This window comes from Rosa chinensis, chromosome 2 (assembly GCF_002994745.2).
Source record: "Rosa chinensis cultivar Old Blush chromosome 2, RchiOBHm-V2, whole genome shotgun sequence".
NCBI lineage: Eukaryota > Viridiplantae > Streptophyta > Magnoliopsida > Rosales > Rosaceae > Rosa > Rosa chinensis.
The window spans coordinates 74,988,779-75,005,391 of NC_037089.1; the positions used below are offsets into that span (position 1 = coordinate 74,988,779).

Here is a 16,613-nt window from a genome sequence, read left to right on the forward strand (position 1 = left end):
CCCTAACTAAAAATTAAAATGAAGAGCCACTTAAGAGTCTTGTGCAGCTGTTAAAATTTATAAAAAGTCAAATATGCTCTCTAAAATAGTTAAAGAGCCAAGATAGAGAATCTGCTAAAAATGCTCTAATTCTTTTATTTTTTTAGTTCAAAACCGTAAGTTTGAAGGATTTTTTCATTCAACAATCTCCTTTAACATTAAGATACTGCCTAGCAATTCACATGCTAAAACGACAGGGACAATCAATCCTAAAAGTCTCACTATAAAAATTATTGATTCATTTGAAATTAATCTAGTGTTTAAACAATTTCTTATTTAATTGCTAGCTCTAAATTCTGATATAAATAATCACCATTGACATTCATAATATAAATGATATTTCAAAGTCTTTTAGGATATATACTATTTGACCAACCCAAAAGATTTCCAATTTTTTGAAAATTTTTCACCATGAAGATAAACTTGTTAATAATGCCCAAGGAGGATCACTCATGTGATGGCTCTATACTCATGTAGTCATGTGATATTTAAAAGCTATATTCAACTTGCTTGCTACCCATTAATATCTCTCCTACCTTCCCCCATCTTTATCATTTTCCATTCTCTCTTTTTTTTGGGTGTATTACACCCAAAAATCCAATACAATATTCAACACACCATAAACAAGTAGTCATGAAGAAACAACACAAGGGCACCAGTACTAGTATTGCCTAGCTTGTCCGGTGCTGATCCTGACTGGGTGGTCTTCTTCTCCAAAGTCCAACCTCCCTCTTTTATTGCCGAGTCATCTGCACTCTCTTTCTCCACACTCTCACAGACTCTTACACCTACACACATTCACACCCTTCTCTCTCTCTCTCTCTCTCTCTCTCTAGTCTAGTCCTTCTATAATTTTATGGCCAAAGGAGGTGGACTCTCCATTGATTCAGATCCAATTGGCTACTTGTCCCTCCACAAACCCATAGTCCTCAACTCCTTTCAAGATCAATACCCTAATTCTAGTTCTACTACCCACAAACAACACCTCTCTGGGTTGTCAATGGATCATCACACCCACCAAGCCCGGTCACCACCACCGCCCCAGACTCTGCAATTCTCAGTCAACCTCAACTGCACCGACGATAACGACGACCGAGAAAACTCGCCGCCGCAATCGGACGACAACCAGCGCAAGGTCGTAGACGAGAGGGACTTCTTTGCCGATAACAACAACAAGGCCGAGGAAGCTTCCACTGAGAAAATGGACTTCGACGATGGCCCTTCCGGCATGGAATTCAACGTAAACGTGAGTCACCCTTTTTTTCTTTTTCTTTTTTTGGCTCGTCCAGTGGGGGCCATGGATATGGACCCCCAAGCTTTCTGGGTTTCCAAGTCTTGGACGAAATGCCTCGAAAGCATGAAGCTTTGGGGCTCTAAGACTAACCCATGTGTTTGATGAACATGCACATATTCTGTATCACTGTAATGGTTTTAGCTGATTCATCTTTTTGGGTTTTGTAGACTGGGTTAAATCTTCTCATCACAAACACTAGTAGTGACCAGTCAGTTGTGGATGATAGCATTTCGTCGAGCATGGAGGATAAAAGAGCCAAAAGTGAGGTAAAGATCAATGTGAAAAAGTTTGATTCTTTCCATGTCAATGGTTGATGGGAAAAAATTCTGGGTTTTTGCTAATTTTCGATTTCACTTGGTTTGCAGCTGGCTGTTCTTCAAGCCGAGCTGGAGAGGATGAACGCGGAGAATCAGAGGCTGAGAGAGATGCTTAATCAGGTCACTACCAATTACAGTGCTCTACAAGTGCATTTGCTGAGTTTGATGCAAAACCAGAAGGCTGAGAACAGCGTGGAAGTGGAAGAGAAGAAGCTTAATAATGGCAGCGGATCGCAGATGGTGGTTCCGAGGCAGTTTATGGATCTTGGTTTGGCTGCAAATGGGGATGCCGAAGAGCCGTCACATTCTTCTTCGGATGAGAGAAGCCGGGAACGGTCTGGATCAGGTGATAATGGAAAGGTTGGTGCTGGGAATGTTGGTGATGAGGGGCCTGCGTTTGATCAGGAGAAGAAGGAATTTGGTCGGGGGATTAGTGGGAGAGAGGAGAGTCCTGATCAACAAACGCAGAGTTGGGGACCTAACAAAGTTCCGAGACTCAATTCTCCAAAGGAGGTTGATCAAACTGAGGCTACAATGAGGAAGGCTCGGGTTTCTGTTAGAGCTCGATCAGAGGCACCCATGGTAAGACTAATTTCTGACTGAAATGTTTGCTTGATATTCATTGTTTTTGGGACGAATAGTACTATTATGTAAGACATTATATTTGTACCAAAATGTTTGTTAGTGAAAAAATTTGTTGGTTTCAGATCACTGATGGATGTCAATGGCGTAAGTACGGGCAAAAGATGGCGAAAGGAAACCCATGTCCTCGAGCTTATTATAGATGCACCATGGCTGCTGGTTGCCCAGTTCGAAAACAAGTAAGCTCATTTCTTTTGTAAATTACCTGCAGGGTTCTGTTTCTTGTTTGTACTGACGATGTTATGTTGTTACATTGCAAATTTATTTATTTATTTGAATTACTATTATGATCAAACAGGTACAAAGATGTGCTGAAGATAGGACAATCCTCATCACAACATATGAAGGCAATCACAACCACCCATTGCCACCAGCCGCCATGGCAATGGCGTCCACCACTTCATCTGCAGCCCGGATGCTGCTTTCCGGGTCTATGCCAAGCGCGGATGGCCTAATGGACTCAAACTTCCTCACTAGGACCATCCTCCCATGCTCCTCAAGCATGGCCACAATCTCAGCCTCAGCTCCATTCCCCACTGTTACATTGGACTTAACACAGTCCCCAAACCCTTTACAGTTCCAAAGGCCACCAGGCCAATTCAACATCCCATTCCCAAACCCGTCTCAGAACTTGACCAATGGACCTGTCTCATTGCTGCCCCAAATCTTCGGTCAGGCGCTTTACAACCAGTCTAAGTTTTCTGGCCTTCAAATGTCACAGGACATGGACCGTAATGCCCATCCTCAACAAGCTCAGCAAGGACAGCAGCAGAACTCATTGGCCGATACTGTTACTGCTGCCACTGCCGCTATCGCATCCGATCCAAACTTCACTGCAGCTCTAGCAGCCGCCATCACCTCCATCATTGGCAATGCTCATCCAAACAACAATGGTAACAATTCTACCACCAACAACAACACAAGCAACAGCAGTGGCAATGGAAACAACAGCAGCAAATTGCAACAACAAGATTAGCAAGACCAGTTTTCCAAGGAACTAAAGGAAGCCACTTTTCTTTTTCCCTTCCTTTTAGGTTTTTTCATTCTCTTTTTTCTTTTTTTTTTCTTTTTAGGGGGGGGGGGGGGGTGGTGGAAAGAAAGTGAGAAATATACATATGTTTTTTTTTTTTTTGGGGGATTTGGAGGGGATAAAAATCGAACATAGGTTTCCATATTCTTTTGTTATTCGAATAATATGTCCAAATTATGTCATTACGAAGTCTTATAAAAGTTGGCGACAAAAACAATGGAAGAGTTAAGAATGCAAATTGGTTTTCCAATTCTTGTTTGTATACGGAAATGGAGGGGTTGGAGTTTTGGCAGCCATTGTTTATCTATGTTTTCTGAAGAGCAAACAAAAGCCATCGATGAGAGGAGAACAAAGGAAAAGACAAAGGAAAAGAACAAAAGGGGATTAGGGTTTTTATTCCTTCCTTGCTTGGAGTTATATGAGTGGCGGTCAATAGAAGAGTCAACAAAAACGTCTGGGAGTGACCTCAAAGGGAATGGGGATTAGTTTGACACGTTAAGAAAGAAAAAGACTTTCCGGTTTTTGCTGGTCACGTTTTTTCTTTTTGATTTCTTTTCATGTCACGTTTGACGTTATCGATCTTTTGCCTTTTGCCATTTTTGAGCACCATGAGAATTGAGAAGGTCTTTAGCTTTACCAAATTTGGGCCATTTGGCGTCCCATTTTTTCTCTCATAATATCCTTTTGCAATGGTGCACTAATGGCTTCGATACGAATGGATGGATTGTGTAGGGAGTTTATAGTTTAGAGTTGATGTTTGACAGTGAGAGATAAGACACTGGCAGGAGTGGTTGATTAGGCAAAATTATTGTAACTCTAAACTATATATATCGGGTCTTTTCAAAAATTTATTTAGCTCTTTGTGACATTTTATCAAACACATGTTTTCGATTGTCAAAAAGTCATTATAAAGATTTCTATCATCAAGATCGCAAAATTATTTTGACTTTATCTTATAGGTGTGTTCTAAAAGGGTGTCTTTGTCAATGTAGTTAGTTGTCAAAACTCTATAGTTATGCAAATATGGATGGAGTCAGGGCGCTAGAAAATTCAAAATTAGGTGAGTCAACTGAAATCTTGACCATTTGATACATATACTCTTAAATTTCAGTTTTAGTCTGTAAGTAAACAAAAAATAATAAATGCCCATCTTGGATAGGAAAATTGTTTATGTCATGTGTTGCCCTCCATGTGAAACATAACTCTTGCATGCAAAATCAGTTAAGTTATGCATTTAGAAAAAAGAATTAATTTTTTTTTTGGTGACAAAGAGTAGATTAAACGGTTGGAATAAATATCTTTTTTTGTATTCCGATCAAATAAAAAATTAAAAGACGAGAAATTCCAACTCAATAATAGTAAAGTTCCAAAGAAAATGAACTAAATTTTCTCCTTGCCCTTAACACTAGGGCTAGGAGCCTAGAAGGCTTGCTAGGGCAAATCACACTAAGCACTTCTTCAGTAGAAACCTTTTTTTGTCTTGGACGGATTTTTGTTTTTCGACCCCAAAGGTCTTCCTTTCTTCTTCTTATGTTCCACCTTGACCAGTGGTATGGCTTCCTTTGGGTGCAGATCTTCCTTAGTTACCAGAACACCTCTTGGAGCTTCAATCAATCGCAAAAATTTAGCAGAGAATTTAATATGAAATTCCGAGACTTTTAGCTTCTTTGGCAGCATAGATGAACTGGATGTCGTGTCACTTTCACCAAACTGAATTTTCAGTTTTTTTTTTTTGGGATGTGTAGGGCGATGTAGGTTGGCCTCTCTTTGCAGTAGCTGGTTTAGTTACCACTGGGACTAAGGCTAGGGCGCTGTTCTCTTCAGATGGCCTTAAATCTTCACTTCTCAACACAATGGGACGACGCGGCTTGTGCACAGTTGGAGTACCAAACAAATTTCGAGTAATTAGAGGTAGAATAGGTGTCTGTACTTCATGAAACCTAAAAGCACCATGTTGGATACGAAGATCATTGAATCTAGGGAACTGGAAGGTCAGAGTAGCTCCAATATGCTCAACTACTGTTGGATGTAAATCTAAAAGTGAAAAACAAAATAACTCAATTTAAAAGTAATTATTCTCACGGTTAAATTTACATTTAACAATGGCTGAGCATAGTTTTTGAGGTCAGTGCAATAAAACATTATTTCGATTTCCGAACTCAATATCTTCAACGATCAACATGATGAAAATCCAAGCCCTAGTACAATATTTGCAAAAAACAGAAAGCAGGCCATTACACAACACGATCCAGCAACATATTTTCTGGGCCTGTTCGTGGGCTTTATATAATCTTGTTGACACTCACATAAAGGCGCCAGTATCCAAGTTTCAAAACTAGACTGGTAGGTGACCCCGAGACGTTGGTGCGCTTGCCTACAAGTCAAACTTCTAAAATTCCAAACATATACCCAATAGACACACGACACCTTAGCACCTCTAGACTGAAACAAAATTCAAACCGTCCGATCAACTAGCTTTGACCCTGTCTTGACTGAGAGTATCTACACCACAATGTAGACGAACCTCCCTGGTTTCTATTTTTGTCCTATGACTTTGAACTTTCCTCGTTATTTCAGTGTTCGTCTTCTCCCGGGAGCCCAACTCCGATCACTCAGAATGTAAGTAAATTTCTTTTTTCAATTTTGCCTAGGTTTTATTTTTTGTTTCAATTTTCATATCTCATAATTCTATTCTTACACAAATTCCGTGTTAATCGGATTTTTTTTTAATTTTTTTTTCATATTTTAGGTATTAGGGTTATTTTAAGTCCTGAGAATAATTTAGAAGAGATTAAAGAAGAGAAATTTGAAGCTAGATCTTGCTATTGTTGAGACCCTTTTGATTTTTTTTTTTTAAGTCAAAGTTGTTGAGTACTTTATAGGAGTGATACAAATTTGCCTGCTTTGTTTTGCAGTTCTGAAAATGGGTACCAAAATTAGGGCTTGTTTGGTGACTCTATTTCAGTTTCTGCTTCTGTCCCATGTGGTGCTCTCCACACCCAATGATGGGTTGGTTAGAATTGGACTTAAAAAGGTGAAATTGGATCAGACATCTCAGCTTCACAGGGAGACTAATGCTAAGAATGCACAAGGAAGTATGAGAGATCCTTTGAAGGAGTATCGTCTCCGCGGTGGGGATTCTTCTGGGGACACTGATATTGTTGAACTGAAGAACTATATGGATGCTCAGTATTTTGGGGAGATTGGTATTGGCACACCTGCTCAGAAGTTTACTGTGATATTTGATACTGGAAGTTCTAACCTTTGGGTGCCCTCGGCAAAGTGTTACTTCTCGGTAGGTTTATAGTGTTTTTGAGTGGTTATGTTCAACTGGATTTGTATGTAATGTATTTTTGTCAAAATGTTGGTTTCTTGAAATTGGATTTGTTTTGGAATTTGATTGCAGGTGGCTTGCTTTTTTCACGCCAAGTATAAGTCTAGTCAGTCAAGTTCACACACAAAGAATGGTATGTTCCTGTTCCTTGGTCTACTGCATTCACATTTTGCTAAGATTATTGCTAGTCAATTTCCTTTTCCTTTAATGCTTTTTTTTACACCTAGAGTATTCACAAAGACAGGGATGGCAAATCTCTTGAGTCTTCCAATGATCCACAGTACATTGCTAGTTTAGCACTTAGTGACACTCTTTTAAACTTAATGGAATAGGGAAAGAAGCCAATACAATGATGTGAAAACTATTAAGGATCTGTGTTTCTATTTTCTAATGTAGGGACATCTGCGGCTATCCAGTACGGAACTGGCGCAATTGCAGGTTTTTTTAGCCAGGACCATGTCACAGTTGGGAATCTTGTTGTTAAGGATCAAGTAAGTTTTGACAGAATTTATATCCAGTGAGTTCCAGGGTTGGGGATTTAACCATTACTACTGGTTATTAGGATTTTATTGAGGCAACCAAGGAGCCTGGGATCACATTTGTGGCAGCTAAGTTTGATGGTATACTTGGACTTGGATTTCAAGAGATCTCAGTTGGAGGTGCTGTTCCTGTCTGGTAAGTCACTGCTGCATAGCTCTTAATAGTGCGAGTCAGTTGATTGAATTTCTAAACTTAAAGTCGTAGAATATATTAATTATCTAAATTCTTTTTTTAACATAACATATTCTGTCAGGCGTGAATTATGTTTTTACTTTTTCCCCTCCTCTTGTAAGTCCTTGATGCTAGTATATTACTATATTGGTTGTTTGACCGTACATTTGCTATTATAACAGGTATAATTTGGTCAATCAAGGTCTTGTTAAAGAACCAGTATTTTCATTTTGGTTAAATCGCAACACTGAAGGGGAAGAAGGGGGTGAGATTGTATTTGGTGGGATGGATTCTAACCATTACGTGGGTGAGCATACATATGTTCCAGTGACTCAAAAAGGCTATTGGCAGGTAAAATATGACCATCGATTCCACTTGATGTATTCATTGTTTTCATTGTTTTTTTTTTTTTTTTTTTTTTTGAGTCACTATTCTTTTTCTTATTTGCAGTTTGATATGGGGGATGTGCTAATTGGTGGTGAAACATCTGGTATCGATATACTGTATTTTTTTATTTTTATTTTTATTTTTTTATGGAACCTTACCATGCTGAAACAATAGATACTTTATATATTCTTAGCCTGCTCGCTTGTTTTGTACTGAAAAATTGGCATGACATTCCCCAGGACTTTGTGCTAGTGGTTGTTCAGCAATTGCTGATTCAGGAACTTCCCTATTGGCAGGGCCAACGGTATGTCGTTCGAAAAAAATACATCCATATCCTTTTTTGTTCAGTAATTAGAATAAATTAAGAAAGTTGTCAGCACATGAAGAAGCACTGCAGGAGACATACAAAGATCATCTTTTACTTTCCAATGGGTTGTGGATTTTCTGCCTGTCAGTTACATATGTACAAATTACTATGTCTGTGGTTTCCATTTCATAACTTAATAATTTTTTCATTTAATGCAGTTATAACAATCTATTGGAAACCATTTCTAGTCTTATGTTTACTTAGCCATATGTCTATAGAAAGTTTTGATTAATGTCATTGTATAATCTTGCTCTCAGACCATTATCACTCAAATAAATCATGCAATTGGAGCATCTGGTATTGTAAGCCAAGAGTGTAAGGCAGTTGTTGATCAGTATGGGAAAATTATACTGGAATTGTTGCTGGCTCAGGTATATGATTACAATAATTTATATGAGTTTTACTTAATTTTTATTTTCTGTTTAAATATATAAGATCCAATTTTCCATATTTGATTTCTTCTTGTACTGGTATATGTTCTAGGTTAAACCCCAAAGAATCTGCTCTCAAATTGGTGTATGTACTTTTGACGGGACTCGTGGTGTGAGGTCAGATTCAGTTCAACCTATTTTCTTAATGTTGTTGTAGCGAGGATAGTAATAAAGTATGACTTTCAGAGCAACTTGTGTCACTGCTCTTCTCATCTTTTTGTAAATATGTTAATATATTTACAGTATGGGCATTGAAACTGTGGTGGATGAGAATATGGAAACTACATCTGATGGCGTGCATGATGCTGCATGTACTGCTTGTGAGATGGCAGTAGTATGGATACAGAATCAGCTAAAGCTAAATCTTAATCAGACAGAGGAGCAGATCTTGAACTATGCAAATGAGGTAATTAAACTCTTTATTCATGTTTCTGCAAAAAGTTCTTTATAGCAATCTCATGCTAATTTGCTGTTGCAGCTCTGTGAACGACTGCCCAGTCCAAGTGGTGAATCAGCTGTTCAATGTAACGCTCTCTCCTCCTTGCCCAGTATATCATTTACCATTGGTGGTAAAGTATTTGACCTTGCTCCAGAGCAGGTATGGTGTCATGACATTAACCATAAATCGTTTAACGTTTCATTTTTGAGTATCTTGCCTGATTACAGAAAAGATTTCCAGCTTTTCCCCTATATTTTATTGTTTGAGGTTCATTACTGTAATATCTGGAAATCTTGTATTCACATATCTGATCAGTTTTTTCAATCTATACATTCATATATGCTGCTGCGATGTTTGAGCTTACAGGCTTTTAAAATCCGATCTAAGTTTTGGTCTTGATGAATATAGAACAATTGATGCTGAATTTACCAAAATGAATCCGATTATTGTGCGGAAATTGATATAGTTTTTGAAGATACAAATGATCCAATACAGTGCAGTTATGATGGCTGCCCAACAAACTCAATGCTAGTTGTAGACCAAAAGGCAACTTGTGTTTTGCCATAAAGTGGCTTCGATTGAGACTTGAAAGTTCCATGGGGTCCATTTACCATCCAAATCAGAATGAGCATTAATAACTGCTTGAGTTAGGAATGAGTGGTTATAGCTAAGTTTGCACACTCAACAATTGCTCCTTGCTGTTCAGGTATCAGAACAGGGTTAGAAATGAATTTACACCTTGAAAAAAGTTATTTTCTTGAACAGTCAACTGTTAAGTTGTCACATGTGATGATGAGGAACTTCTGCTATACAGTAGTTAATATGCCCTACGGTTGGTTAATTACTATGTTTTACATTAAATTAGGGCGAGATTAGCTTCAAGTTGTTCTATACTCCCTCTTGTTCTTTGTATGCATCTCTAATACGATGTGCTGAAGCTAAAGGCTATTCAGATTACGATAATATTAACCTTTTACAGTTTAAAATTTTATTTACTATATGCATCATTGCCATTGTTGTTCTAATATTCACTTCTTCAGTTCACATATTACCACTCTGAGAATTTATTGCATATTTTTCTGAATGTTGGTTTTGTGGAACAGTACGTTCTCAAAGTGGGTGAGGGAGCTACGGCACAATGCCTTAGTGGATTTATAGCTCTAGATGTGGCTCCACCTCGAGGACCACTGTGGTATTTATCTCTGCCTATCTTTGCTTATAGCATGTTTTAGCTTTTATCTTCCAACTATATTACATGGAAATGGTTTATCCAGTAACTAAAATAAATCATTGTTGTTGCACAACTTGCTTTCATTATTTCTATTTCAAGAAAACAGGTTCTCACACCCTTACTGCAAATTTCTTGATACAACTTCAATTATGGAATACATTCCATTTAGTAGATCATCAATGACAGCGGCATTGAAGCCGTTTACTTTCAGAAGACTAGTATCATTTTCAGCTCTTCATCAAGAAGATATAAAATAACCAACTAATATGGTGCTTATGTGATGCAGGATTCTGGGAGATATTTTCATGGGTCAGTATCACACAGTGTTCGACTATGGGAAAGCTACTGTTGGATTTGCAGAAGCAGCTTAGTTCTATATCTATCCTCTGTTTGCCTACCCTATGTAAAAAAAAAAAATCTATGACATTACCAGAAAAAAGCTTGAGACAGTGGAACTCGTTAGTGTGATGAGCCGTGGGCATGATCCTTGTTATCTGTAAATAAATCAAATCATGATTGTTAGTATCTGTAGAAGAAAACTGGGTATTTGAAAACCCGTTGCTTCGTAATGTGATTGAAAATCATTGTGTGACCAATTTCTTATGCCGGTCGCTATGACTTCACCGACAATCTTTTGCAAATCATGGTGTGATCAATTGATATTATTGCCTTTTGAATTTTGAGCACACAAACCAGCCTTTCTAGAAACAATGTAGTTATGATTTCGTTTTCAGTGAGGATTTGCATACGTAGTAGAAAGAGACATAAATAATGAAAGGCTCTTTGAAGAGTTAAGTCTCTAACCAACAAGTTACACTTGACACCTAAACAAATGTGTTACGGGTGGTGAGGTTTTTTCTGTCTAATCACCAAGAAGCACTTTCTATAACGGCACGTCCAAGCAAGCAAAGCAAAGCAAACACAAAAACATCTCCATCCATCTCTATTCTCTAGACTCTAGTCATTAAAATGCCGGCTAACAACCTTATCATGCTTAACCAAAGCAACACTACATTTATTACTCAACAACTCAAAAACTAACTACAACCTACAACTCTTGTCAACGTTTGTTCTTTTTTGGCGAGCGAGTCATCGAGGATTAGTCCGATTTTAGTCATAAATAAAGGCTAGCAACCTTTCCTTTTACGTTTCTCATAAACGGATTGTATGCACCGACAGTGCAAGTGCACTGACGGTTATTTTAATTTCTAAAAAAATAACAGTCATTCATCTAATCCACTCATTTATATATTTTAATATCAAAAAAATTATATCCATTCATATTGCAAGTACCCTCAGTGCATGAAATACACTTGATCTCTTTATTATATTTGACATTCATCGAAACTGTTTTTTTTTTTTTTTAATAAATAAACAAATTTGAAATCGTTTGGTTTTTAAAGTTTAAACCATCTTCATTACACAAAAAGAAATGTTCTTTTCACTCCATACTCATATTATGTAATTCACTTTGAAATAAAGTGGGATGCTACTTTCGTTGCTCACTTCCCTACTCAAATTCGTGCCATTTGCATGAGTAGGGCTTTGCTTCTTCACTTCTACTTTGCGTGAAACATGAGTGCATGAGATAAGTGGGATGAAAACTTTAAGAGCAATTTTCTTTCACTCAAAATATACACTAGCTAGCTAGCTAGCTAGCTAGATCCTTGGAAACTTCCCTGGAGACGCCAATCTTAAAATACATTAATTCTTTAAGAGCTTAGGGCATTATAATAGGGCAAGGGGTAAGAATCAAGTAATGGCACCAAAATTAACCATTGCAGTACTGCAGAGTGTTCTTTGTTCTTCAATCTATATAAAATTGCCAAACGAAAAATGGGATCAGAACCTTAACTGCTTCAGGACTTTCAGTACAGTTTTAAATACATTAGGAAAGAGAGCTAACAATACTGATGGAAGCTATATATAGCAAACCACATATATGGAGAATTGACATGTATATCATTTTCTTTCTGGGTCTGAAAATGATGTATGATGATCATTAGGGTTCCAAGGAATCGAAGGAAGGAAGGAAGGACTCGAGGACCACGTACGCAACTGTTTCTTTTAATTATTTCAATTGCATCAAACGCACGTAAGCCTCGGCCACACTCACAAACATGAAACATCCACATACAAAACGTGCTATTTTTTAATGAGCTTCAACAGTTCAACACCAACGTGGACCATCTCCAATGGTTCATTTCAATCATCTTTTGCTTCCACTCTAGAGGAAAGTCAGGAAACTAATTAAACACTTGCATCAATGAAATATTTCCTATGAAAGAAAATATCTCTGAAGATACTTTTTGCCTAATCTAATTTTCAGCATGTATTTTAGAAGTTATTTAAGTGGGATTGAATTTAGTCGTTAAATTACTATCATTTTTGACAATTTCAAAATTATCGAACATATTGTAAATTTCATGGTTTATATAAAATATAAAAATAATTTTTGACAATTTCAATATCATTTTTTTAACTTTATATAAATATAAAATTAAACGAGTTGTATTTTATTGTGACACTGAGAATGTAATCTATGATTTATTCAAGCAATAGTTTACAAGTCACGCATAAGATTTGATTACCAACTAATATATTTGAACAAGTTGACAGGAATTAGATGAAGGGTAAGTAAGTGCAAAACAACCTTTGGGGGAACTCTTAATTAGGGTTGTTGTTAGCCCTTATACTTTACAACCACAAAAACAACTAGCTATCTAACTTAACCCCACCTTCCTATTCATTAGTGTAATATTTTTTACTTTTGGTCCATGTGGAATAAATTGGTTCCACCCTCTCTACCACTCATGTTGCCCTTTTGATTTGAATTGTGATCCCTGTTTTCCAACTCTCTTTTGCAACTCTAACTCTTCTAGTTCCAAACCAAATCAATTAAAGCCACCACCCTTTTAAGTCTAGCTTCTAGTATTTAGTTCATCAAGCTCATCTACTAGTTTGGGTTCCACTATTGATTGTAATTGGGGAATAGTAATGTACTTTCGTGCACGGTGGAGGTTGGAGAACGATGCTTTGATTAAACCCTTTAATAATTAAAGATGCAAGATATGAGGTTTTAAGCAACAAAACGTAGCACATACTGAAATCAGGCATTGTGCTACGTGTGCTTTCTTAATGTTTAGTTAAGTATGATATATAGTCTCAATTGGTAAGATGGGACCTCTATGTTTAAGAGTGCTAAGAACTATTTTAGTCCCTTAATGTTAGCTTTGGTAGAATTAATCAAATTCACACACGTGCATAATATGCATATACATCAAATTGTGGATCATAGTCTTAATTCCTTTGTATACAATCAAACATGGAGTTGGGAGTGCGATTTTTTTTAAAACTTTTAGTGTATATTGAGTAATCATGATTGCATGTAAATCCATCATAATTACTATGCAACTTCTTTTTGTATACTAGTCGAAATATTTTTTATTAGATACTAAAATCATCAATAAACGAGTTAAATGAGGAATAAAATATTAATGACCCGTGAAGAAATAAGGTCACATTTTTGTTATGTTCAAATATATATGAATTTGTTAAACTTTTTTTGGTTAAACCAACGTATCCCCCACCCGTATGTATCACATCATCACACTCTCTTCATGAAAATATACATTGTTTTCATGATGCAAGAGTCTTGTTCTTTTCAACGAATAAAAAACCTCGACAACTCTATCAAGTCTGGCAAATTAACCTAGAAATGAGTTTTTTTTGACTAGATATCTATGGCCATGTGGGTAAGGTAACAATAATGGGGATTTGGGTGAGTGATATGTTTATCTTGAGAAATGTTACTCTTTTGAATTGTGAAGTGTACTAGTCACTAATTTTAGCAAAAAATGGTGGAGGAAGCATTACCAATTATATAAGGTCAATAAAAATAAGTTGCTTAAATTGACAAACAAGGGGGTGGATCAATGGGCACAAATATCATGAGCATTCTCATTGCAAAAGTCCCACTACTGATCATAGAGCTAGGGACCCAAAAATCATTATACCCAGTAAAGAGAAAAACATTGTCAGGTTTAGTGTAAATTGACCAAAACCCAGATGACATTTCTTTTAACATCTTCTTCTTAACTTTGATAAAATTCGGATGTTGGCATGTTCTGATATTCCATGCCTGACATTCTAACTAAATACTTATCTCCATCACAATGACTTCAATTTTGACAAGAATTTGGCCACATGCCTAAGTTCAACCTTATACCAAGACTACAAGTGAAAGTGATACTAAAATTCAACCCATTTTGGTGGTTCAACACACCCCCTACACCTTCCCCATAAATTTTCTCAATTCTTTAGTCTTCAAACTCCAATGTTCAAAACAAATTAGAGCATCCAATTGTGGGAGGCTTTATCCAATCTAATCTACTCTACCAAACCAAAACCAAATATTGTACTCCATTTGGAGCTTTGCCCACTCTTAAACCCCAATCCTCCTTCACACGTGTCCACGCACCCGTTTTGCCAAGTCACATGCCGACGCCGTCGAGTCCAGCCAGATTCTTACACGTTGCGGACTTGCGTTAAAGGAATTGTCAACCCAGTTGGCTGTACTTGAAAGATGAGAGACCCAACCAACCAATAACACTACCCTTTTAAAAATGCCACCTTGTAATGGCTAGTGAAGATGAAATAGCCAAGTATATATAAAGGCAAAGCCAAGAGGAATGCTAGCCAACACAAACGACTTGTACATTCTATTCTTAGCAGTATCATCGCCAAATGGACTGGACTAGAGGCCACACCGTTGGCCGTGGCTCCTCCGCCGCCGTCTCCATCGCCACCTCTTCTGGCTCCGGCTCCAAAGTCTTTGCAGTCAAGTCTGCCGAGCTCTCCCAATCCGATTTCTTGCAAAGGGAGCAAAAAATTCTCTCTTCTTTGAGCAGTCCTCATGTGGTAAGCTATTTAGGACATGACATTACTAGAGAGAACAACAAGCTCATGTACAATATCTTCATGGAGTACGTGGCCGGCGGCACGATCATCGATGCAATTCGCAACCGTGGAGGCCAGTTTGAAGAATCAGCAATCGGGTTTTACACGAGGCAAATTGCCAAGGGGCTAGAGTACTTGCATTCAGTTGGATTAGTACATTGTGACATAAAAGGAAGGAACGTCTTGGTTGGAGAAGAGGGTCCGAAAATTGCCGACTTTGGATGCGCCAGGTGGGCTGATCCTGCGGCTGAGGCAGTGCCAATTGGCGGCACGCCGATGTTTATGTCACCGGAGGTGGCGCGTGGGGAAGAGCAGGGTTTTCCTTGTGATGTTTGGGCTCTTGGGTGCACAGTTATCGAAATGGCTACCGGAGGATCAGTGCCGTGGCCTAATGCAGCTGACCCAGTAACTCTTCTTTACCGGATAGCATACTCCGGTGAGTCGCCGGAGATTCCGAGTTTTCTTTCAAATCAAGCAAGGGATTTCTTGGCAAAGTGTTTCATGAGGGACCCAAAAGAGAGGTGGACGGTTACACAACTTCTAAAGCATCCGTTTCTTGAGGAAATGATGATCATCAATTCTGCTAGTAGTACAAAGCAAGTTCAAGAATCCACTACTTCTTCATTTTCTCCAACAAGTATTCTTGATCAAGGGATATGGAATTCATTACAAGAATCAGAAACTTTGGGCAACCTTGTGGATCACCCAAGTGTTGAAAATTCGTACCCCGACGATAGGATCAGACTGCTGTCCTTGTTTTCAGGGATGCTCAGGTGGAGTTCTGATGAGGACTATTGGATCACAGTTAGGGGGAATGATTGTGGGGAAAGCAACCCAATTGTGAATGATGGTGAAGCTCAAGTTGATGTGATTGATAGCAAAATTAGTTGTAGAGATATTAATTTGAATAATATAGGAGCCTGTAAAAGTAGGAAAATTAGTAGCAGTATTAATAGCAATAGCAGTAGTACTAGTAGTGTAGTAGCTTTGAGCAATCTCATTTTGGAGAGGCACAAAGGCAATCTGTTATTTCCTTCAATACCAATTATCTATTAATCCCAAAAAAAAAAAAAACAAAAATTCATCATCTTTTTGTCTATTTTTGTTACTTTTACTTTTATCAAGTTTTGGTGGGACTGTGATTCTTGGTAGAGAAGTTAAAATTGAAAGCCATCATATCATCCTCCTCTTGTGCTATCAGTTTCTCCATTTGGTAGGTAAAGAGGGTGCCAAACTGGATTGTTTTAAATTCAAATTTGCCAACCGCTGCTGAAGTTGGGTATAGTTCCTCGAGTGGCTGAGAAATTATAACTTCTTTTTCAAGATGCAATCTTTAGGCAACCGCCAGAACAGATGGGATAGTGGATAGCTAGCTAGTTAATTTGGTAAACCAGAACTTCCAACATGTACAACTGGATTCGGGTATATCTGT

The 16,613-nt window shown here is 37.8% G+C and overlaps 3 protein-coding genes across 3 annotated transcripts; all 3 read left to right on the plus strand.

Moving 5' to 3' along the window:
• Positions 1 to 599: 599 nt before the first annotated feature.
• On the plus strand, positions 600 to 3,572 carry LOC112189029 (probable WRKY transcription factor 31). Its single transcript, XM_024328290.2, has 5 exons — positions 600 to 1,285; positions 1,501 to 1,599; positions 1,699 to 2,232; positions 2,358 to 2,471; positions 2,591 to 3,572. The coding sequence occupies exons 1-5, from the start codon at positions 896 to 898 to the stop codon at positions 3,266 to 3,268; spliced, it is 1,815 nt and encodes a 604-aa protein (XP_024184058.1). The 5' UTR covers positions 600 to 895; the 3' UTR covers positions 3,269 to 3,572.
• Positions 3,573 to 5,783: 2,211 nt separating this feature from the next.
• On the plus strand, positions 5,784 to 10,852 carry LOC112188085 (aspartic proteinase A1). The gene is made up of 14 exons (XM_024327108.2): positions 5,784 to 5,941; positions 6,238 to 6,617; positions 6,729 to 6,789; positions 7,053 to 7,147; positions 7,219 to 7,331; positions 7,550 to 7,718; positions 7,818 to 7,857; positions 7,994 to 8,058; positions 8,379 to 8,492; positions 8,605 to 8,669; positions 8,796 to 8,958; positions 9,031 to 9,150; positions 10,095 to 10,183; positions 10,509 to 10,852. The coding sequence occupies exons 2-14, from the start codon at positions 6,246 to 6,248 to the stop codon at positions 10,591 to 10,593; spliced, it is 1,551 nt and encodes a 516-aa protein (XP_024182876.1). The 5' UTR covers positions 5,784 to 5,941; positions 6,238 to 6,245; the 3' UTR covers positions 10,594 to 10,852.
• Positions 10,853 to 14,828: 3,976 nt separating this feature from the next.
• Positions 14,829 to 16,255, plus strand: LOC112188545 (mitogen-activated protein kinase kinase kinase 18). Its single transcript, XM_024327684.2, has one exon. It carries the CDS (start codon positions 14,969 to 14,971, stop codon positions 16,235 to 16,237), a length of 1,269 nt encoding a protein of 422 aa, XP_024183452.1. The 5' UTR covers positions 14,829 to 14,968; the 3' UTR covers positions 16,238 to 16,255.
• Positions 16,256 to 16,613: the final 358 nt, after the last annotated feature.

Excerpts from the sequence above, each read along its gene's own strand:
- LOC112189029 (XM_024328290.2), top strand. The coding sequence starts at position 896 with ATGGCCAAAGGAGGTGGACTCTCCATTGATTCAGATCCAATTGGCTAC. Across the intron at positions 1,286-1,500 it reads GCATGGAATTCAACGTAAAC|ACTGGGTTAAATCTTCTCAT; the intron begins GTGAGTCACCCT and ends TGGGTTTTGTAG. Across the intron at positions 2,233-2,357 it reads CTCGATCAGAGGCACCCATG|ATCACTGATGGATGTCAATG; the intron begins GTAAGACTAATT and ends TGTTGGTTTCAG.
- LOC112188085 (XM_024327108.2), top strand. The coding sequence starts at position 6,246 with ATGGGTACCAAAATTAGGGCTTGTTTGGTGACTCTATTTCAGTTTCTG. Across the intron at positions 7,719-7,817 it reads CTCAAAAAGGCTATTGGCAG|TTTGATATGGGGGATGTGCT; the intron begins GTAAAATATGAC and ends TCTTATTTGCAG. Across the intron at positions 8,670-8,795 it reads GACGGGACTCGTGGTGTGAG|TATGGGCATTGAAACTGTGG; the intron begins GTCAGATTCAGT and ends ATATATTTACAG.
- LOC112188545 (XM_024327684.2), top strand. The coding sequence starts at position 14,969 with ATGGACTGGACTAGAGGCCACACCGTTGGCCGTGGCTCCTCCGCCGCC.